Source organism: Drosophila kikkawai, chromosome X, assembly GCF_030179895.1.
Source record: "Drosophila kikkawai strain 14028-0561.14 chromosome X, DkikHiC1v2, whole genome shotgun sequence".
NCBI classification, from domain to species: domain Eukaryota; kingdom Metazoa; phylum Arthropoda; class Insecta; order Diptera; family Drosophilidae; genus Drosophila; species Drosophila kikkawai.
In genome coordinates, this window is record NC_091733.1 from 23,106,597 (window position 1) to 23,128,188 (window position 21,592).

The 21,592-nt window shown below is 34.9% G+C and overlaps 1 protein-coding gene across 1 annotated transcript; it reads right to left on the minus strand.

The window, feature by feature from the left end:
• Nucleotides 1-4,190: 4,190 nt before the first annotated feature.
• Nucleotides 4,191-5,381, minus strand: LOC108074918 (serine/threonine-protein kinase pakD). The gene is made up of 2 exons (XM_017167148.3): nt 5,188-5,381; nt 4,191-5,100 (listed from the first exon to the last, which is right to left on the minus strand). The coding sequence occupies exon 2, from the start codon at nt 5,093-5,095 to the stop codon at nt 4,403-4,405; it is 693 nt and encodes a 230-aa protein (XP_017022637.1). The 5' UTR covers nt 5,096-5,100; nt 5,188-5,381; the 3' UTR covers nt 4,191-4,402.
• Nucleotides 5,382-21,592: the final 16,211 nt, after the last annotated feature.

Genomic DNA, 21,592 nt, shown 5'->3' on the forward strand with positions numbered 1-21,592 from the left:
AGTTCCAACTTCTCATTTTTCATTTGCCATTTTTAGTGAGACAAAGAATCGCCGCAACTTCAAAGATTCCTGCGAAGCCGGCCTAAACAAGAGAATCTCTGGTTGCTGGCCGCACCCCCTCCGAAATTTTGGCATTGGGAAAAAGCCAGTGCAAAATTAGCCAAAAGTAATCCTTTAAGTTTAGTGCCCAAAAATTGCACACAATTGTCAGAGTGTCTTCAGTGTCCTTCCTACTGTCTACAGCCTCCTGCCGCCTTCGTTTCGTACTCTTTCGAAACGTCTCCGGCCCCAACATTGTCAGCCACCGTTGATGACATTGTGTAAAATTTTGTTGCTGCTGTCGTCGTTGTCGCTGCACTAAAAAAAAAATATTTTTAAATAGAAAAATATTACAGAAATTTTATAAAAATATAAATTCAATATAATAATATATATTTCTGTATAAATTAAGCAAGAGATGCTGAAAAATCAGCTGTAAATACCAAGGACCTTGCAAAGATTACATTAGAAATAAATTTCAATTTAATTTTTTGTTAAATCTAAAATACAATTATTTAATAAAACTTTACAATTTGTTTAGACTTTTATATATTTCTATAATATTTCTTGCAGTGCCTTGACGCCTTTCTCGCGTTTGGGCCATAAAACTTTTATAGTAAAAAGTAAATGCCACAAATGAGCAATCGAAAATTTCGCATTATAATGCAAACTGTGTGCATTTTTCGGGGTTATTGTAGTCGGCTTTCTGCTTGGTTCCTCCTTTTTTTGACGGGTGAGGGGGAAAAAGACAAACGCATACCATAGCCAAGGATGCAGGAGAACCAAGGCAGTCGTCATGGTCGCCAGGACTCGCTCTCCCTCCCTCTCGCCTCTATTAATAATAATAGAATTTTTGGAAATTTTGCAGCGAGACGAAGAGGAAAAAGGAAAAGGAAGCTGCCGCGATTTTTGCATTTGACAACGAAAACGAAATGAACGAGTTGTATGTGTTGTTGGCTGTTTTGTTTGTTGGGTCACCATTCCATCGGGCGGGGACATTGTGCATTGCATTATTCAGCGAGTCCTGTGCTGTAGTCCTGGCTGACAATAATGCTAATAATGATAATGATTATAATGCATGAAACAAAATATACCCGGAGATGCCTTGTCTTCTTTGTCTATCGAACCATCCGCAGGACCATAGACCGCGTCCTCCTCCTCTTCCTTCTCCTTTGTTGTTTGGCATCTAATGAACTCCTTTATGGCAGCTCCATTCGCATAGCTAATTCGGAGTGTCTATAGCATCCAGTCCGAGTCCAAGTCGTAGTCTGACTTCCCAGTCCCGGTCCCTCCTCCGAGTCCCCGTTTGAATGCAAATTCAAGTCGAATTTTGTTTCAAAAATTCCAGCAAATAATTTTAAGAAAACTTTGTTGACTTTTTATAATAAATTGTTGGAGAAATTGTTGAACTTGTTGTTGAACAAATTATTAAAGATATTGTTGAAGAAATTGTTGATAAAGTTGTTGAAAAACATAATTACAGATGTTGTTGATACAAATAATTGTAGTAATTTTTTAAATAACAAAACGAATTGGTAAACTTATATAGGTGTATATAAAAAAGATAAGAGGGAATAGCAATTTCTGATTACTTTTATAAAAGTGTCCAACATTTATTCATAATAATATTAATAATTATAAAAATATAAGTAATAAAATCATCTGCTATTTTTATGTTTTACTTTATGGTTGACTTTATGAACCGGATAATCCGTCCGTGCAAAATAAACCAATCATCCAACGTAATGCCTCCCCGAATCCTGAGATCCGCCAGGTGGATTACCTTTGCCTACCATCCTTGTCGTCGTCATCAGGCACGTCCGCTTCGGTACGCCCATTCGGTTATATTAAAACCATTTTTCGCTTATTACCAAAAAATTTAAATATTTTGAAAATAATAAACTGCGGGTGAGTTACTAAGTGGCAGCAGCAGCAACAGCAGCAGCGACGCCCACAAAAAAGCAAACAAGGCAAACAAGGGCTCCCTTCCCACTCCAGAAATGGGATTGGGATTGGGATGGCGGTGGTATCGTCGTCATCAGCATTTGGTATCATCAAAATGATGCCAAGCCCGTGCTGCTGGCCCACCTTTTGGCCCAAAACCCAGAGCCACGGCCATTACTAATCCTCCCCAGCCTCCTGTCCTTTGGAACGCAACCGTGTGCTATCAGCGCGCCTCGTGTTGATTGTCGCGCATTGCCGTCAATGCCCTCTCCTCTCCTCTCCCTCTCTCTCTCTTGCTTTTCCACCGCTTTCCACTCGTTTTCCTCTGAATTTCCCCCCCTTCATAACGCCATTCCTTTGCCCCTTTCGCAACCCACTTACTAATGAGCATCATGCGTTCGTAATAATGACAATGTTGGTCAGTGGCCCTTCTGGCCAAAAGTTTAGAGGGGGAAGCGGGTTTGAATTATCTTAATTGTTGAAGAAAAGTTTTTTAAATTTTAGGAGAAATTGTAAAAAAAAATTATTGTTAAAGAAATCGTATATAAGTGTTGAAAGATGTATTAAGAAAATATAACAATTGTTGAAGATGTTGTTGAATAAATTGTTGAAATTATTGTTGAAAACATTGTTGAATAAAATATTTAAAAATATTTTTAAAAAATGTATTTATAGAAAACATTGATGAAATAGTTAAGTAAAAACATAATAAATGGAATTTAAGTAAGCGTTGTAGAAAGTGTTGTAGAAAGTTTTGTAGAAAGTGTTGGAGTAGCCAGATATTAGAGAGTTAACAAAATCTTAAAATGACTTATTGGGATTCCTTTGTTTTTACATTCCAAAATCCCCTTTGAAAAAACCCCCCTTTTTCGCCGAAAAACCCCTTTAACTCCGCCCTTGTTAGAAATAATATTGCTGATGGCCATGCTGCTGCTACTTTCTGGCGGTGGTAGGTAGACGTCTTCCCATAGTGTCATATTTTTATGATTTTTATGCTAATTCATAACCAGCGACGACGGCGTCGCGGTTGCCAGTTCTCAAAGTCCTCGCCCAAAAACTCAAACTCAAGCCCATCCCCAGGACCATCCTCGCCCATCTCATCATCGCAGAGACTCCTTTTCGCCAAATGCTTTTTAATCCTTTTAATGAAAATTAGTTCCTCTCAATAACATTTAATATATTTTCCTTTGCTTTCGGAGACTCTATCTCCCGTTCCCGTTGTTTTCACAGGCATTATCATAATTTCTGTTTGCAACCCTAAATCAACACTCCGACTCCCGACTTTCAGCCAGACTCGATAAAGGGTTACTCCCCCCCCGCCGTTCGTTCGTTCGTTCAGTCCATTTCTCGGTGGTTCAGTGGTCCTTACTTTTACTGGTTTCACTGGTGGTACTAGGTAGTAGGTGTTCGGGCGGATGGCTGACTGGGTGGCTGGTTGTCTTCACTCACTCCGCTTTTTGACATATATCACAAGGTGATAACGAAGAACCCACCACCACCACCGCCACTAGCAGCACCCTTTGCCCCCCTGCCTCTCTGACCTTTTGATTTCCTATGCAGCGTTAAATGGCATCCGCAGCACATCGGTCCACGGGTCCATGGTCCACGTGGCTTTTCCGCGGCGCCGCTGGAAAATTGAAAACCCAAAAGGCAGTAAAAATTAATGGGCGTAGCGAAGGTGTGTGTTTTCACCATCATCTGGGCTAAAAAGGATTCTAGCCATCATCTCGGTGCCATCGATAATGTATGTACCAAGTGCTGCTAAAAGATTGGATTATCACTGCAATTATATTAAAATTTTATTTAATTTGATTTTAGAAAAGTAACTTAAAGGGGAACAAAGGGTAAAGAAATTTTGCAAAGGAATATTGTTGAAAATTGTTGTTGAAATGGGTAAAGAAGTTGCTTTAACAATTAAATAAATAAAGTAAATAAATGTGTCGATTATAAGTGTAAATTTAATGAAATTAAATTCAAAATTAAATATTCATTAAGTTGTTGTTGAAAAAGTACATATGTTTGTACCTTGTGGTGTAAAAACTGCCCCCAAGATATTGTTGAAAAAGTATGTATCCTGATTGGTGGAAAAAAAACTGGAAAACTATTCTCAACTATTCTCAACAACTATTAACTATTCTGTTGTTGAAACTATACATACCCTTATTGGTGTCAAAACCACTCCCAAGATATTTTAAATTCACAAAATATTACTTGCTCAAGACTTTAGAATTTAATTGGTTTTGTGTTGACATGAATTTGCTTTTCAGAATATGTGAACGAAATGAGTGCAGTTACTGGATCACCTCCGATTTGGCTCTGTATCCAAATCCATAACCCTTTCCCCATACGGGAATCGACGGAATCGTTATGAAACGAGCAAAAACTAGTCCTTTCCGAGTGTGTGAACATGTGAGCGCTATTACGACTGATCCTGCGTTGGCTTTGCGTTCCAGTGTTGATAATATTGATGCTGCTTTTGTTGCTGTTGCTGCGAGGGATGCTGCAGCTTCAATGTGTTTTGCTGCTGCTGCGGCTGCTGCTGCTGCTCCTCCCAGTCAATCTTATCGTTTGTATCGTTGCTCTTGGACGAACGTCGATAGGTTTTCACGGCCTCATCCCAGTCTCGGCCGAGGACTTCGCGTGTTACCTGGTCCGGGCTACGCATAAACTGCTTCTTCATAATGGTGGGCTCCGTCTGGCTAAAGTTGGGCCGATAGGCAAGCGGATCGTGGGGATTGAGCCACTTGGTATCTGCGTGATTACGATTGTGCCACATGTAATCCTCACGATTGATGCGACGCTCCAAGGAACCCTGGTTAACGCCACGTGTATAGTAGCTTGAATCGCGCATCACCATGGATGTGGCACTGGCGCGGGCTAGTGTCCCCTTGGTGGTTTCTGATTGATCAGATCGATCAGAGCCTGATCCCGCCGATAATGCACCCTCTGATCGATCACCACTCGAACCACCCCGAGATCCGCGTCCCCCGCTTTGGCTACTGCTCCAAGGATTGGAGGCCAAACAGCGTCGGATATCCCGCCAGTTGCTGGCCAGGCCGAGGAGCTGGCCGCGTACCATTTTTCCGACTAGAAAGGGTGACGAACGTTGCATGATTTCTGGGGGAAAATCGGGGGGAAAAATAGGTAATACCAAATGGTATTTCTGAAATGTTGGAATAATTTCGCGTATAACTTCTGGCTTACCGCTACAAATTATGTAAGTGTATTCTTATTCCTCAAAATATATAAAGCTTGTATAATTTAGAATTTTATTTCGTGTCTTTATTTTTGTACTTTTTTTTTTTCAACGAGAAAATTTTGTCTCTGATGTTAACGGTTGAAATTTTCAATGTGGAATGCAAATGAAACGGAAAGCTATTGAAAGGTTTAGAAGCAAACTAATACTAAAATCAAGGCCCGCTTTAACCAAACAGGTAAATGTGTGGCAATGAAATAAAACATAAATATTGCTTTGTTATTTGAGAAGTAGAACAAGTAAACATACATTTTATATTTATTTTTATTACAATCTGGAAAATCATTAAATTTTGCCAAGAAATTGTTGTAGAAATAGTTGGAGGAATAGTTGAAGAAATTGTTGAAGGAATTGTTAAAGAAATTGTTAAAGAAATTATTGAAGAAATTGTTATAGAAATTGTTGAAGAAATTGTTGAACAATTGTTGGAAAAACTGTTGAAGAAATCGTTGAAGGAATTGTTGAAGAAATTGTTGAAGAAATTGTTGAAGAAATTGTTAAAGGAATTGTTGTAAAAATTGTTGCTGAAAGACTTATAACTTGTACATAAATTTGTCATTTAAAATTTGTAATTTAAATCCCAAATTTCTTGCTTTATTTATTTAAATAATATTTTAAACCAAATTAAAGTTCTCTTAAATAATACGTCACATTTTTTTAAAAATCTTGCATTCTTGTTCAACTTTAACAAAACCTTTACAACAATGCTATACATTGAAGGCATCCGAACATATTTAAAAATATATGCACAAAACATTTATATATATATATGCTGGCATAATTATAGGGAGCAGGTCTTGAAGGATTTTGCAATTTTCTGGCAGCACATCCGCCTGCTGAAAATCCAGTACGGCCTGCCATTAACTGCCTGAGTCGGTACTTTCCAGCTTAAACGTTGACACTTGAACTCTTTTTGATTTCACCCATGTACGTGTGTGTGTGTGTGTGTGTGTATTTTGTGTGATTTTCCCTTCTTATTATTTCTCTCTCTCGTTTTTTTTTTTTTTTTGTATTCTCCTCCTGAAACACAATGGCACAATTATGTTAAATATCGACAAGTGGCCCTTCTTTTGTTGTGGGAAATATTAAACACTCGTCGTTCCAACAATCGAAATGCCCAGAAAGAGGTTGAGGTGAGAGCACCTGGACGGGCCAGAGGGGAGGGATTCAAGTGGGTGGAGTATACACATGGGAAAACTATCGCAAATAATTATTGATTTTTAAATATAAAATTTAAAAATATTCAAAATAACATTTAAAAGGTAGTCATGATTTTATTTTGTAAGAAATAAAAGGTGGTAAGCAAAACTTTGAATTAAATTTATCGATATAAAAATTAAATTAAAGTTAATTATTTTAAATTTATGTATCGATAATTAATCGATAATGTATAAACTATTTAACGCTTTAAAATACCTTTAGGGAAACTACCTTATTTGCTTATTTAATTAAATTTAATATATATATTTACTGTACACTCCCTATTTCTTGACCCATCGATATTTGCCCAACAATCTTCACTGGATATACATATATATACATATATAACTTAATTATGCAATCTAAATGCATTGAATCACCTCAACCAAAATGACAATAATCATAATGACAGTCGAGAAGAGCTCCACCGAAAAATGTTAACTCATTTGTTGTCCTTTTCTGCAGTTTCAGGCACAAACCGCACAGGCAGAAGGCAGGTGGAAATCCCTTCGTCCGTCCAACCTTCCTTATACCCATTATCCAAATTCCCCCATAACCATAAGAAAGAGAGAGGGAGAGAGGGAGGGTGGAGGGGTAGAGAAAGAAACGACAAATCTTTGCAATTTATTTACGTGCCATTTCGTAGCGAAGATTTTCGTTAGATTCTACCCATTCGCCTGGCGGAATTCCAAGACAACTTCAGTCTACCAGCAAGGACTCCTCCTCTTTCCTGGAGGCACAAGGAACAGGCACTACCTTCTTGGTTTTTTGGCGACAACAAAAGTCATGACGCGCTGATGACGTTGCCAGTGGAAGGATTTAATGGCACATTAAGAATTTTATTACCGCACAACAACAGCACCAAAAATACAACAAAAATAAGAAAAATAAGAAACACCAACGAAGAAGCCATCGTCGCACCTTGGCTTCAACAATTTTTCGCGAGTGTACACACAAAATTTTTGACAGGCATTATTCGCCCATGAAAATCTTTCGGTGTCAACAGAAAATTTTCATTTTCATTTTACTTTTTGATTTGATATATACTCTTTCCAAAAGGTATTATCATCTATGTTAATTATATATAATGTAAATCAAGAAAATATTATTAGAAAAAATTAAGCTAGAAATTGTTGTTGTTGAAAACATGATTGAAAAAATATTGTTGGTGAAATTATTTAACAAATTGTTGGAGAATTTAGTTTTGGTTTTTTATTAACCAACTTGGTTTAACAAGTTTAAAAGAATTATTGTATAAATTGTTGTTAGTAGAAATACTTAAAAAAGGTTGTTGAAAAATTGTTGAAAAATGTTAGAAAAAAATGTATGAAGTAGTTGTTGAGATAATTAATCTAAAAAATTACCAAATCATAGTTAACATTTTTAGTTTTGTAAAGGTAATTTCCCAGCAAAAGGGTATTCATAGCATTAAGGCTGTTCCTTTACTTTTGCTTGGATTTTTGGTCCTTGTCAGCAAAGGGTAGAGAAAGAGGAAGTTGGCTTTTGGTAGTAAGGGAGTCACATCTTTGCTTCTTTATCCCCAAAAATTTCCAGCGTCTCGCTGGCTAAGACGATTGTCATTATTACAAGTTTTGCATAAATGAATGAATGAATGACATTTATGTATTTCATTTAGACAGAGCCAGAGGACTTGGCTTAAGGACACGCCAGAGGTGGATGGGCGAGGATGGCCATTTGATGGGAGACTTTTTCAAAAATCTTTATGTCCTTTGTTTGATCAACTTTCGCACGGCACGGAGGGAGGTAGGTAGGTAGGGAGGTTGGGTGAGGAGTAAGCAGGTAAATTCGCCGTGCCATTAACCCATTATGTGTCAGCGAAAATTTCAATCCAACCGCAATTTCATCTTGACATTTGTGCATAATTGAATTAATTCTGAAATGGAATTCAGACATTCAGAGATAGGGGGGTCTGAGAAATAGCTGAAAGAGCTCTTTAAAATTGGGATTTCGGATAAACATAAAGATGGTATTAATTAAAAAAGCTTAAAATTTGATTCAAGAAGGAAAATTAGTCCTAAGAGTGACAGTATATCAGAAATGCCGTATTTATTGGTATAACATTAAAATGTTATATGAAAGTGTTGCATAAAAGTGTAAATTTAAATAAAAGTGTTATATTAAAATATTATATTAAAGTGTTATATAATAGTTTTATATAAAAGTGTTATATGAAAGTGTTATATAAACGCGTTATATTAAATGGTTATATAACAGTTTTATATTAAAGTGTTATATTAAAATGTTTTTTAAAAGTGTTATATAAAATTGTTACATTTTGCCTCCAACCAAGCAATTTGAAAGGATATAAAAAAGAACTGCTCCTCGAATAGCAGCTGCCACGTGGTTTATCCCCTATATCCCCCAACCAAATTAAGGTCGATCCGTGGCAAGAACGTCTGGAATGGAATGTGCGGCATTATAGAAGCTACATTTTTTTTCTCTGTCCTTTCCTGTTATTTATATGCAATTTAGCCATCTTCTTCTGCCTTTTCTTCGGCATTTGTTTGTGCAACCCTTTCGGCCTTAATTTGAATGCATTTAAAAATGTTAAAATATGACAATACCACCAGGCCGGGTTGGGGGGGGTTTAGGAAAAAAAAAAAGGCTTACCGAATTTATCTGCAGAGACACGCACTTTAGTTCGGCGAAGGCGGCCTCGGTACACAAAAGATTTGTACGTGTTCCCACTTGATGAGGCCTGGGCCTCGCCCCCACAGGACCCCCGCCTCTGGCAAATACTACGCGCAAAAATTCCTTCAAAAAAAAAAAAGAAGGACACACACACAGCGTTGAAAGAAGAGTTAGAAAAGGATAAGGGATACAGTGAGAAAAATATACAACAAAATTATAATCTGTTTAAATATAGATAACAATTTTCGAATAAGTTTCGATAATATCGATATTTTTTTTATTAAATAAAATATTTTCTAAAATTCTTTTAGTGCATTTAAAGTAGTTATTTATTTATTTTAATTAATATATTAATTTATTTAATTATTTAATTTGTTTTATATCATTACTTTTTGTATTTAAACTCCAAAAAATGAATGGAAAGTTTTAAAATCATTTAAAATGTGTCTAAAAATATGCTACTAAATGTTGCCTTTATTTTATTGCATATTTTTAGACACCTTCTTTGGTATTTTGTTCTTAGTGCATCAAAATAGGCAGTATAATAAAAAAGAAATGAAGTACATGGTGGGTTTGGTGGGTGGCGCATTACAAGCCTCCGCCTCCTCCTTCCCCCTTGGCAGTGGCTCACGTTACGCCGCCGAAAAAGAGATAATTTTATTTCATTAATCCTTTTTTGGGACAAATTCTCTGTTCGTTCGTTTTGTTTGTAGCCCTTGTTCTTTTTTCACTCTCCTTTTTTTACCCATCTTGCCTCTGTTTTTTCTTGTATTTCCCTCTCCCTATTCCGGCTCGGATATTCTGGGGCGTGGCTCGAACGTAATATTAGCTTAAAATTGTGTAAATAAAAATTACATTCGTAAGAAGGTTCTCGGACAGAGTCCGGGCCAGCTGCTCCCCAAAAACAAAAAAAAAAGAACAGATCCCTGTTTCCCTCCTTTTTTTTCTTGGGATTTTATTCCGAGTTGGGGGTCACATGAATCAGTGACCGCAAGTTCTGTGTTACATCCGCTGGATCTGTCTGAATAATGCTTTGGTTTTTCGCCCTGTCGTCGCCATTTTGGGGTACAGTCATCATGTCCTGTTCGCGTTTGCTCTGGAGGCAACTGTACTTTGATTGGGTTAAGGCTTTGACGTCAAAGAGATCAATAGGATCCACAGTTAGATCATATTGAAATTCTTAAGCAGATTTATGGGAGATTTATTGTGTATTTTTGGTGGGTTTATTGGGGAATTTTTTAAAGATTTTACTGTGAGTTTATTGGATAAATTATAAAAGAATAATTGAAAATTTCTAAGAGCTTTATTTTGAGTCCATTAAATGTTCTTTGGAGATTATTAACGTAGATCTTTTATGGAGTTATTAAAGATTTATTGAAAAATCTATTAAATATTTATTGGAGTTTTATTGGAGAACTATTCAACACATTATTGAGAATCATTGGTGTAATGTTGAAGATTTACTGGATATTTATTGGAAATTTATGAAATATTAAATGGAGTGTTACTTTTAAATTTATTAAAAATTTTATTAAAGTTCATTGGTGTGTTGGTGAATTTTTTTAGATTTCTTGGAGATTTATTAACTGTTTTATTATTGGATTTTGTTCTATTTATTCTTCTAAAGAAAAACAGCAAATAGAGAATAAAAGTATACACCGATTTCGAATTTTCCCACATATTTCCCATTATCCCCCTAAATCATTTTTCACTTTCCTTAACCCCAATCGTGATCAATATTAACACCTTGGCAAAGTCATTTGTCTGGCCAATTTACTGGCACTTTTCTCGGCCAATATAATTTGCGCTTAATGGCTTTTCTTGGCCCTGGACTTGGCCAACTGGCAAAACCCTTTGGCACGCATAATTCAAACGACGAAAACTTTGCCCCGCCCCCGCCGTTCATTCGCAAATTAATGTTACAATTTACATTTCGAAGAGGAAAATAGAAATATTTTTCGTTGCGCTACAAATAAATTTTGCCAGGCTGGAGAGTTTTGGAAAACGAAACAAAAAAAACAAAAATAGACAGAAAGAAAAAATTATAAACAGGCGCAGCTCGCAGTTCGCCAGTTCGCAGGACGTCCCCGGGTGTCCTTGCCCGACGGTTACGACTCCTGGTTGGGTATATAACTCCGCTCATTAGTTGCCCTACACGCAATTAAGCACAAATGGCTTTCGAGGCGGGCACACGTAGTCCTCTCCTCTCCCCTTAGTTTCTTCTTTTTTTTTTGCTGGCCTATGGATGTGCCGCGTCGCTATGACAACTCGGTTTCAGCTACCAGAATCCAGGATCCAGGATCCTCCCCTCGCCCTTCACCCACTCCTTCTCTCAACTATAAATCCTTGGGCAAAAGTTATTCGCAGCGGAAACATTGTCATTGCTTTGCTGGGCTGCTGCTCCACGGTTGTGCCAGCGCCGTGGAAACTTTGACTTTTCATATTTCTTTTGGGGGAGGGGAAAGCGCCGCTGGCAACTGTACCTGGCCTGTAACATAAAAGGAAATCATTGGGAAACAATGGGGATCTGCTTATAATGAAAAAGGATCTGCTCCTTCGGAATCATACGTTAATGTCTAAGCCTTTTGGAGACTTGTAAAATTGTTGATCTTTTGGAGACTTCGAAAATTTGTGATCTTTTGGGAGGCTTATAAAGTTGTTGATCTTTTGGAAACTTATGCAATTGTTAATCTTTTGGAGACTTCGAAAATTTGTGATCTTTTGAGAGGCTTATAAAATTGTTGATCTTTTGGAGACTTGTAAAATTGTTGATCTTTTGGATACTTAGAAAATTTGTGATCTTTTGGGAGGGTTATAAAATTGTTGATCTTTTGAGAGGCTTATACAATTATTGATCTTGTGGAGACTTAAAAAATTTGTGATCTTTTGGAGACTTATACAATTGTTAATTGTTGATCTTTAGGAGACTTATACAATTATTGATCTTTGGGAGACTTCTAAAATTGGTAATCTTTTGGAGACTTGTAAAATATTTCAGCAACATTCTTTAAAGATTCTTTAGAAGTCTTTTATATACTTTTTATATATTTATTGATGATCTTTTGAAGATCATTTGGAAATATTTTGGAGATATTTTAGTCCTTCTTTTTGAACCTTAACCTATTGATATTAACAGAAAACCTTATTCAGGATGACTAGTTATTTTAAGTCCACATTAAAAATTGTCGCTTGTAACTTTGGCGAAGGGCAGGAGATTTGCATCCGTTTTGTGGCGTCTGGGAATATATCCTTCCCCATTATTTCACCCCCCCCCCCCCCCCTGGTGGCCCCCTCAACATTTTGGCAAAGCCAAAAAATTTATTACACGTAAAATTTCACCTGCGCAAGACTTTGGCGTTGCCCATTTTAACGCTTAAATAAACTTTTGGCCACCATTCCCCCCTCGAGTTTTGTTTGGATTTATTTATTTATATTTTTTTATATATAAATATAAGCAAGGATGGAGAGCGGGGCACACAAAGGATTCATAAATTTCATAATTGTGAAATGTGCATTTTAATGTGCTCGCAAATGAGTTGAAGACAAATTTTTGAATTATTTGCAAAATGTTGTTGATTTATTGAAATTGCCCAGCCATTGCCGTTGTTGCCGCCATTATCCTGGCGCTCCTTGGGCCATGCAATTTGCAGTCCTTGTTGATTGCTGATCCGCGGGGGAAAAAATATTACATTAAATGAAACTACAGGGTGAAAAGGATAATAAAGAAAGGATAAAACCGGGCCTAGATCTATGGGTTCCTCTTTTTATTAAATAGGGAATATATTTTATAATTATTTAATTGTTAAATCCTTAATTTATTTATTTATTTGGGTATTAATGACATTTCTCATTCTTTATTTGGTACTCTGTAATTTTTCCACATTTCTAAAAATTATAGACAATCTCTAGATTTTTAGTAAGAGTCTTGGAACATTTTTAAATTTATATAAATATTAAAAAACTCTATAATTAAAATTCTCATAAATTTTAGATTTTTTTTGTGAATTAACCAGGAAGTCCCTGGGTCGATCAGCAAATATCCTTGGCCTGCTGTGGCGAAAATGCAGCCATGCGAATGATTCGCTTATGCCTTTGTCAGTGGTTCGTCAGTGAGCAGGAGCAGGAGCAGCAGTGGGAGGATGGGCTAAATGCTGCACCTGTCCTGCCAAGTAGCGGCCAGTTACGCCCCCCCTTTCCCTACCCTGACTCTGGCTCTCTCCCCTCATGCCCACAGTCGGCGCCGTCGAGTCAGTTGTTTGATTTTACAGTTGTAGTCCAATTACGATTTTCGAGCGCATACCAACCGCACAGATTTCTGCCTTTGGCTATGGGACAGCAGAGGTCAAGTAAATAGGGATTAAAGAAATTGGATAAGAAGGATTGTGGAATTTTATGTATCAAATATATGTATTATATTATAATAATAAAAATAAATTTTTAATAATAATAAATATTTAATAATTATAAAAATTTAATAATACAAAATAATAAATACAACAATATACGTAATAATAATAAATATTTAATTATAATAAATAATAATAATAATAATAAATAATAATAATAATAAATAATAATAATAATAAATAATAATAATAATAATAATAATAAATAATAATAATAATAATAATAATAAATAAATATTTTAAAATAAAATATTTAATAAAAATAAATTTTTTATAACAATAAATATTTAATAATTATAAAAATTTAATAATAATAAATATTTAATGTATTTAAAATATTTATTTTATTTAAATATATATTATTCTTTTATTTTTTAATTATTCATTAATTATAATTCATTAATTTTTTATTTAATTCTTTTTTTATTTTAATTTTGAATTTATTTTAATATCCCATATCGAATAACATTTTCTAACTTACCCCTATTATTTTGGCCTTGACTGTTAACTAGTTTGTGTTTGTGCGCTCATAACTGTCTGTCAGCGCTGCAGCAAACGTCCTTTTCGTCCTTGTCCCTCTTGTCAGTCGTCTCTGGCCTCTCCGCAGTCGGTCATACGCCTTCCGAAAGCTGGCTTGCACGCGGATTTTGGCCAACAGCAGCTCACCTGGGCTCGTCCTGGTCCCTGGTCCTGCTAAATTACATTTTAGCAAGTTAATTGAAATGGAAATTAGTTGAAATTGTAAAACGAATTGAATTGTATGTGATTAGCTGCAGCATTTTCGAATTGGTTAAACAGCAGCAGCAGGAGGAAGACTGTGGGCTTAGCGCTACCAGTGGCAACTGTACCGCATGGTCGTGTTCCTGCCGTGTCCTGTCCGTGATGGTTAATTGACATTTTTGGGTTAATTGTTGCTTTGCCCGCTGGCCACAAATAAGATAAAGTTTAAGCCAACTGGAAATATCATGGCTAGATTTATTTTGCAAGATTTACAATTTTTTTTTTATAAATTAAAAACCACTTTTAATATTTTATTTTATATCAACAGTTTTTAAAATCCTATTCAAGTTAAATTACAAGTTAAGCATTCTTCACTTATCAAAATACTATATCCTTTTTTTTTTGTGCCTCTTATCTGCTTCTTGCTCGCCTTTTCCGGTTTCACTGCCTGCACTTCCGCTTCTCCTCCTTTTTTTGCAGACCGCAGACAGACGTCGCTTAGCTCTCGCGTATATTTAACCATAAGTAATATTAATACCCATTTTTGTTAACCGAAAAAATGTGAGGAATATACATTATGTGTGGGTGGTGTGGACTGTGGGGTGTGTGTGTGTGTGTGTGTAAAATTATTATCCTTCACGCTTAATATGCACAAGCGGAAGCCGTCATTTGTACGCCACCGAGAGATGACGATGACCAAAACCCAGGGCCGCTGGCCATTTAGCATACGCAACTATGTGTGTGTGTGTGTGTGTGTGTGAAGTCCTGGTGTCCTTTTTTCCTATAGTTTTTTCTTTTTTTTTTTCATTTTTAGCTTGGCGTTTTTTGTATGTCATCGTCCTAGTCGTCGTCTACTTATGTGCCACATGCTTCGCTGGGCACACCAAAAAAAATTAATTTTATAATTTTAAAACATTTTCAACATTTTTAAGCATATCTTTACAATATTTATAATTAATAGACTTCTTAATTCATACATTTAAAGCTGAAATTGCTGCTCTTTAAAAACAAATAAATAAATAAATTTATCGATAAAAATTAAGTGTTAATTATAAATACAAATATCACATAGAAAATATCTTAGTTTTAATTATAAAAAATATATATTTTCCCTCTGTGCATTTTTTGCCCTGCTTTCTCTCCTTCCATCACAAAACACTGCTTGCTCCTCCTGCTTCCTACGTGAGCTGTCCGCTTCGCTCTGTCCGTCCAAGGGAGAACGCGTGTCCTTACAAAATTAGTGCTCTTTTACATTCATATGCGACCAGCTATATATACCAGATATATACCCATTTTTTTCTCACAATACTCGTACATTATTTTTGGGTTGTACATCTTGCTTCAAAAAAAAAAATTAAAAATAAAATAAATTTGAAAAAAATAAAATCGTGGAAAAGTTGGGGAAACAGCGGACAGCAATCGCAACGCTGATATATAATATTATATATCTTTTCTATTTTTTTTTTTTGGTTGCAACTGTTTGTGCCACTTTGGCGGAAGTATCGCAGCGACATCTTTTCCCCTTAACCCACCGCATTATGCGTTTTTTGTGTGTTTAGCAAAGCGTGGAACACACACACACATAGAGAGTATAAAAAATTGAAACCATTTTCTCATATTAAATGTGTGCCGACCAAAGGAGGCAAAGAGGTGTGGGCGTGGCAGTTAATAATGAGTGGACATAGCGCCACCCATCGGGCTGCCTGAACACTGGCCAGCAAGCAAGCAGTTTTAAGTGCAAGCAGTTGAAAAATCCTTTGGATACAAAATTAGGGAAAAGATCTTAAGATTCTTAAAATAAATATTATATAAAATAACTTAGTAAACTTATTAAATTCTTAAAATATTAATTATTAAGCTAATTATTATTAATTTATTGAGAAAAAACAGACAAGCAGTTTAGTTAAATGTTTATTATAATTTTTAATAATTAAAATAAAGTTCAAGTACACTTAAATCTATTTAAAGTCAAAGCATATTTAAATTCGGTCTTATTTTTTATAAATTTTATCTATTTTCCCCTTTCTTTTTTGGTTACTTTTCATATCCGTTTCCGATCTGTCTGTTTTTTTTCTTATGATGTCCTTTGCTACCCCCTCCCCCTCCCCCCCTGGGGCCGTACGTGTCGCCTTGTTCCTAAGATATATCTCAGTGTAGCTCTGTCCTGGGACTAGGACTCTCCAAGTGCTGATTATTATTCCGCTGACCGTTTCGTATTTATTTGAAAGGCATTTGCCGGCTGCCTCACACACACACACACACATGTCCTGGGATTTTTTTCCAGAGTGTGTGTGTGTCCTGAAGCAAGGAACAAAACGACATATTCGTCCTGCATAAATGATGTAATTACAGCGCAAGATTTTTGCTATGAGCAATTTTTATTTTAATTTCTTCACCCCGCCTTCTTTCCTCATTTATTCCCCCCAGTTTTTGCGTTTTTTTTTCCTATATATATATATATACTATATGTATATGCAGCATCTGGATGTAGGCATATATGTACATAAGTAAGTAAGTACTTGGTTGTAAGTAGGAACCTCGTCTGGCAGCTTGTGAAATATTCTGCATGCCTTTATCATCATTTTAATTAAATGCGCAAATTACTATAAAATTTATGTATTCCTAGTTATATGTAGTATTTGTTTAGCTTTGATATGCAGAGTATATATATATTTATTAAATATAAATATTTAGATGGTACAAAAGTCAACTAAGAATGTTTTAGTGATGAAAGAAAATTAAATACAAATATTCTTAAAAAAAAATTTAACCTTAGAAAAATCTCTAGTGATGGGGAAACATTTTTAAAAATAAATAAAATAATACAAATAATAATTATATTATATATTAATAATATAATGTATCATATAAAAATTTAAATAATTCGAAAAATAAGTAAAATCTCAGAAATAATAAATAAAATCATACAAATAATAATTTAATAATTAAAATAATACGAAAAATAAGTAATAAAATTTAAATAATAAATAAAACCATAGAAATAATAATACAAAAACTAAATAAAATAATTCAAATAATAAAAAAATTAATACAAATAATAAATAAAACAAGAAAGGAAGCTAACTTCGGCACGCCGAAGTTTGTATACCCTTGCAGATTGGTTTTGATATTTATATTGTAAATTATAATGCCGAAAACAGACACTAAACAGAGTTTCATAACATTTTTTCTATATTTATTATGTTTACAGTTTGACAGTTACAGTTTTACATTCCCAGCCTTACATTTTCTCTACATCTACGGATCGCTTCTATGGCAGCTATATGATATAGTTGTCCGATTTCCATAATATTGTTACCAAAATTCTAAAATAATACCAAAAGCTCATGTCTCAAAGAAGATGAAAATACGTTGAAAAACAACGAAGTTATAATTTTTTTCGATTAATTTCCCGGTTGTTCCTTTGGCAGCTATAAGATATAGTGGTCCGATTTTCATAAAATTTTTACCAAAATTCTGAAATAATAAAAAAAGCTTATATCTCAGAGTAGATTTAAATACGTTGAAAAACAACGAAGTTATAATTTTTTTCCCATTTCCTGATCGTTCCTATGGCAGCTATAAGATATAGTCGTCCGATTTTCATAAAATTTTTACCAAAATTCTGGAATAATATAAAATGGCTATATCTCAAAAATGATGCAAAAATATTGAAAAACAGCCAAGCTATAATTTTTTTTCTAAAAATTTATCGAACATTTGTATGGCAGCTATATGATATAGTCGTCCGATCCGGCCCGTTCCGACATATATAGCAGTGAGAGTATATAGAAGACTATATGCAAAGTTTCATTCAGATAGCTTTAAAACTGAGGGACTAGTTTGCGTAGAAACGGACAGACGGACGGACAGACGGACAGACGGACAGACGGACGGACAGACGGACAGACGGACAGACGGACAGACGGACATGGCTAGATCGACTCGGCTGTTGATGCTGATCAAGAATATATATACTTTATGGGGTCGAAAACGTCTCCTTCACTGCGTTGCAAACTTCTGACTGAAATTATAATACCCTGCAAGGGTATAATAATATATATAATATTTAAATAATATAATAATTCAAATAATAAATATAATAAATAAAATTATAGAAATAATATATAAAATAATACAAATAATAAATAAAATCAATATATTTATTTATTTATTTATATAATATTTATATTATATTTACATTTCCCAAAGTTTTTTATATTTATTAAATTTCTTAATCTTCCATATTTTTCAACCTTTATTCTTTGTTAATTTTTACCTAAAATATTTACTTGACCATCATCCCCGTTTCTTATACCATTTTAAAATTGACTTTCTGCCCTGTTCTTTATAATTTTTTTTTGTAAACCAGTTAAAGTCTCGAATAATATCAACAAACAAGCGGTTTTTTTTATAAACCCTTCCCTTATATTATTATTTTTTTTTTTTGTGGTCAGAGAGAATTTGTTAAATGTTATCCAACGCTGATATTTTACTGACCAAAAAGGGATGCCACACACCTGCCACCAAAGCGGACTCTAATGCATTTCTAACATTGGGTTAAAAAAGGGGTCCAAAAGGGGGGAGGACAAGGGTTAACTGGGGGCGATTTGTTGACACAGCCAACGCCGCAAAAACATTGGCGGGCGTGTTAAATGAAATGAAAAGCCAAACGCGCGACCGCGAAAATCAAACAACAATAAAAAATAAACCGCAGCCACACCGGACCAAGCAAATTGCGAGGAAACCTGGAAAAAAAGAAGGTAAAAAAAAACAAAAAAAAAGCAAAATATACACAAACAAAAACAAGGAAAAAATAGTAGTTAAACCCAATTTGTAATTTGTTTGGCAAATCGCACGAATTGCGGTAAAAGACACCAACAACGAAAGCCACAGCGATAAGAACAAAATAAACACTTGAAGAAAATATTAAATATTATGAATTTATAATTTAAAAAAAAATTTTAAATTAATTAAAATTATAATTTGGTTTATAATAATTTCAAAACATAACAGAAACCTCTATCTATCTCTCTCGGCAAGCTCTCTTTCGTTCGCTACCCAACATATTTTGCTTGTACATTGCTGGCAAGGCCTAGAAGGAGGCGTAAGCCAGTTATAGACTTTATTTATCAACTTTTATTGTTCTCAGTGCATCAATATAAGGCCACAAAGCCAAGAGCAGCCAACGGGCAACCTGAATCCCGTGTATCCTGAATCCTTTACCCCCAACACCCCCCCCCCCCTCCCACACACACACACACCCTGTAAATGTGTGTGAGTGTGTGCGTTGTCGCGATGAGAAACGTGCCGATGCATAATCATTGAGGCCATTATCATTTATTTCACTCAAAGGTGTCGTTGCCGCCTGCTCGCTCCCTCTCTCTCTCTCTCTCTCTACCTGTGGACACCTGGAAAAATCAAAAACACACGCACCAACCGGTGAAACAAAGAAAAAGCCAAGCTTAGCTAATGCAAGCCAACCCACGAAGGCCCTAGTCACACGCTTTGATTTGGAAAAAGCTCAAGAAAAGCTGTATTTATTGGCAGGAATTCAAAAGGGTTCTTTAAGGATAATTTATATTAAGTGAAAAATGCAGAAAAACTCTTTAAAAAAAATATATACAAATATTTTTCTTTGAAATATTTGTCAAGAAATTGTTTTTTCTTAATATGAACTTTTTAAATATTTTTTTCCCTTGTTCAAAAATATTCCTTGGTCCCCCCTCTAAAATTGCCCAGTGCAAAGGACCCTTGGAAAAACCACAAACGATTAGCAAATAGCCCAACAACAAGGAGCAACGGCGGCTCTGCGATTTTACAGCCCGCATCCACAGCAAACAGTGTCGGGGAATTTATGAACCCGATTGCCAGGGCTAACCCACTCTGTTGCTGCTACTGCTACTGCTACTGCTGCTGTTCGCGATTTTGGCCTATTTGTTTAGGTCAAAACTATAAAAATCCAACAAACTATAGCGTAATGAAATCAAAATAAAGCAAAGACCAACACTTTTCCATGCATAAATCAACACAGAAAGCAATGAACCACAAAAGCGTAGAATAGACCAGATGCATAAATAATATTTAATGAAGTATAGCACATAAAGTTAAGGTTTATTTTATTATTAAAAAGTGGCAGGTAAAGGTTTCAGGCCTGACTTGTATAAATAAATCTCATTTAATGGGAGAGACAATAATGGGAGAATTTCAAATGCAATTATTTACTTTATGAAAATGGTATTTTTAAAGGATTCAAAGTTTTCTGATTATCTAGTTGATTTTTAAAAAGTAAATAATAAGTACTAAGTATATAAAATACCATGGTCCTAAAAATATTGCAGCAAAAACTTCCAAACGTGTGCACATATAATTCCCAACTTGTTCTAACATCGGTTGTATGAAGTAAAGCTCCAGTCGTAGGTATAAACACTTGTGAGTACATGTGAGTGTGTGTAAATAATAATAATTAAATTAAGTACATTTAAGCTAACGATATTTATGTAATGATATTGAGTCCTATATTATAGGGTGTTTCCTCCGATATATATAAAACCCTAGCCTAACCCTATCTTGCGCCTTTTGCAATTTAAATGTATTAAGAGTGGAGTTGGGACATCTGGCCGGGCTCAAATCGCTAAAGGCCGACAACAACAATGGCAAAAAAAAGAATATAATAAAAAAAAAAAGAACCGCAACAAATGAAATTCCAACATTAAAATAAGTTTTTAAAACTAAGCGAAGCGCGAGCGGCTTATGTCACACACGTGAACAAAGCGAAGCGGGGAAAAGGCCCAGAGAACCGCAGAGGAGCAGGACAGGCGGCATTTGGAATATAAATTTAGTTAAACAAATCTCGGACGAGGCGTCCCCAAAGGTACGAAATGCAGCCAGAAGGCAGCCAGAAATGCCACCGTCATGTCTGAGTGCTAGGGAAGTGGCAAGGAAGAGGAAATGCGAAATGGGTAAGTTCCACTGCAATTATATAATTTGTATTAATTATATTTAAATTATTTGTAGTTTTTTATTTTAGTTTATTTAAATTAAATTAAATTATTTAAAATTTAAATTAAAAGTTTTCAGTGTAAATTATCGGTTTATTGCGATTTATTTTATTATTTGTTCGACATTTTAGTGGTTTTTTTGGGTTGTTTTTTTAACGAAGATCAAGAGAACAGCAAATATAATTTAATTTTTTTATTTCGTTTTTATCGGTTTGCTGTCGATTTTTAAATATTTCGATTCCGTGTAAAAATATTTATCGATAATACTTTTTTAATGATTTCCGATTATATATAATGCTAATAATTTTTATATTTTCTATTTAAAATAAATAAAGTTTTACCAATTAGAAAATATTATTTATAAGTTTGTTTGT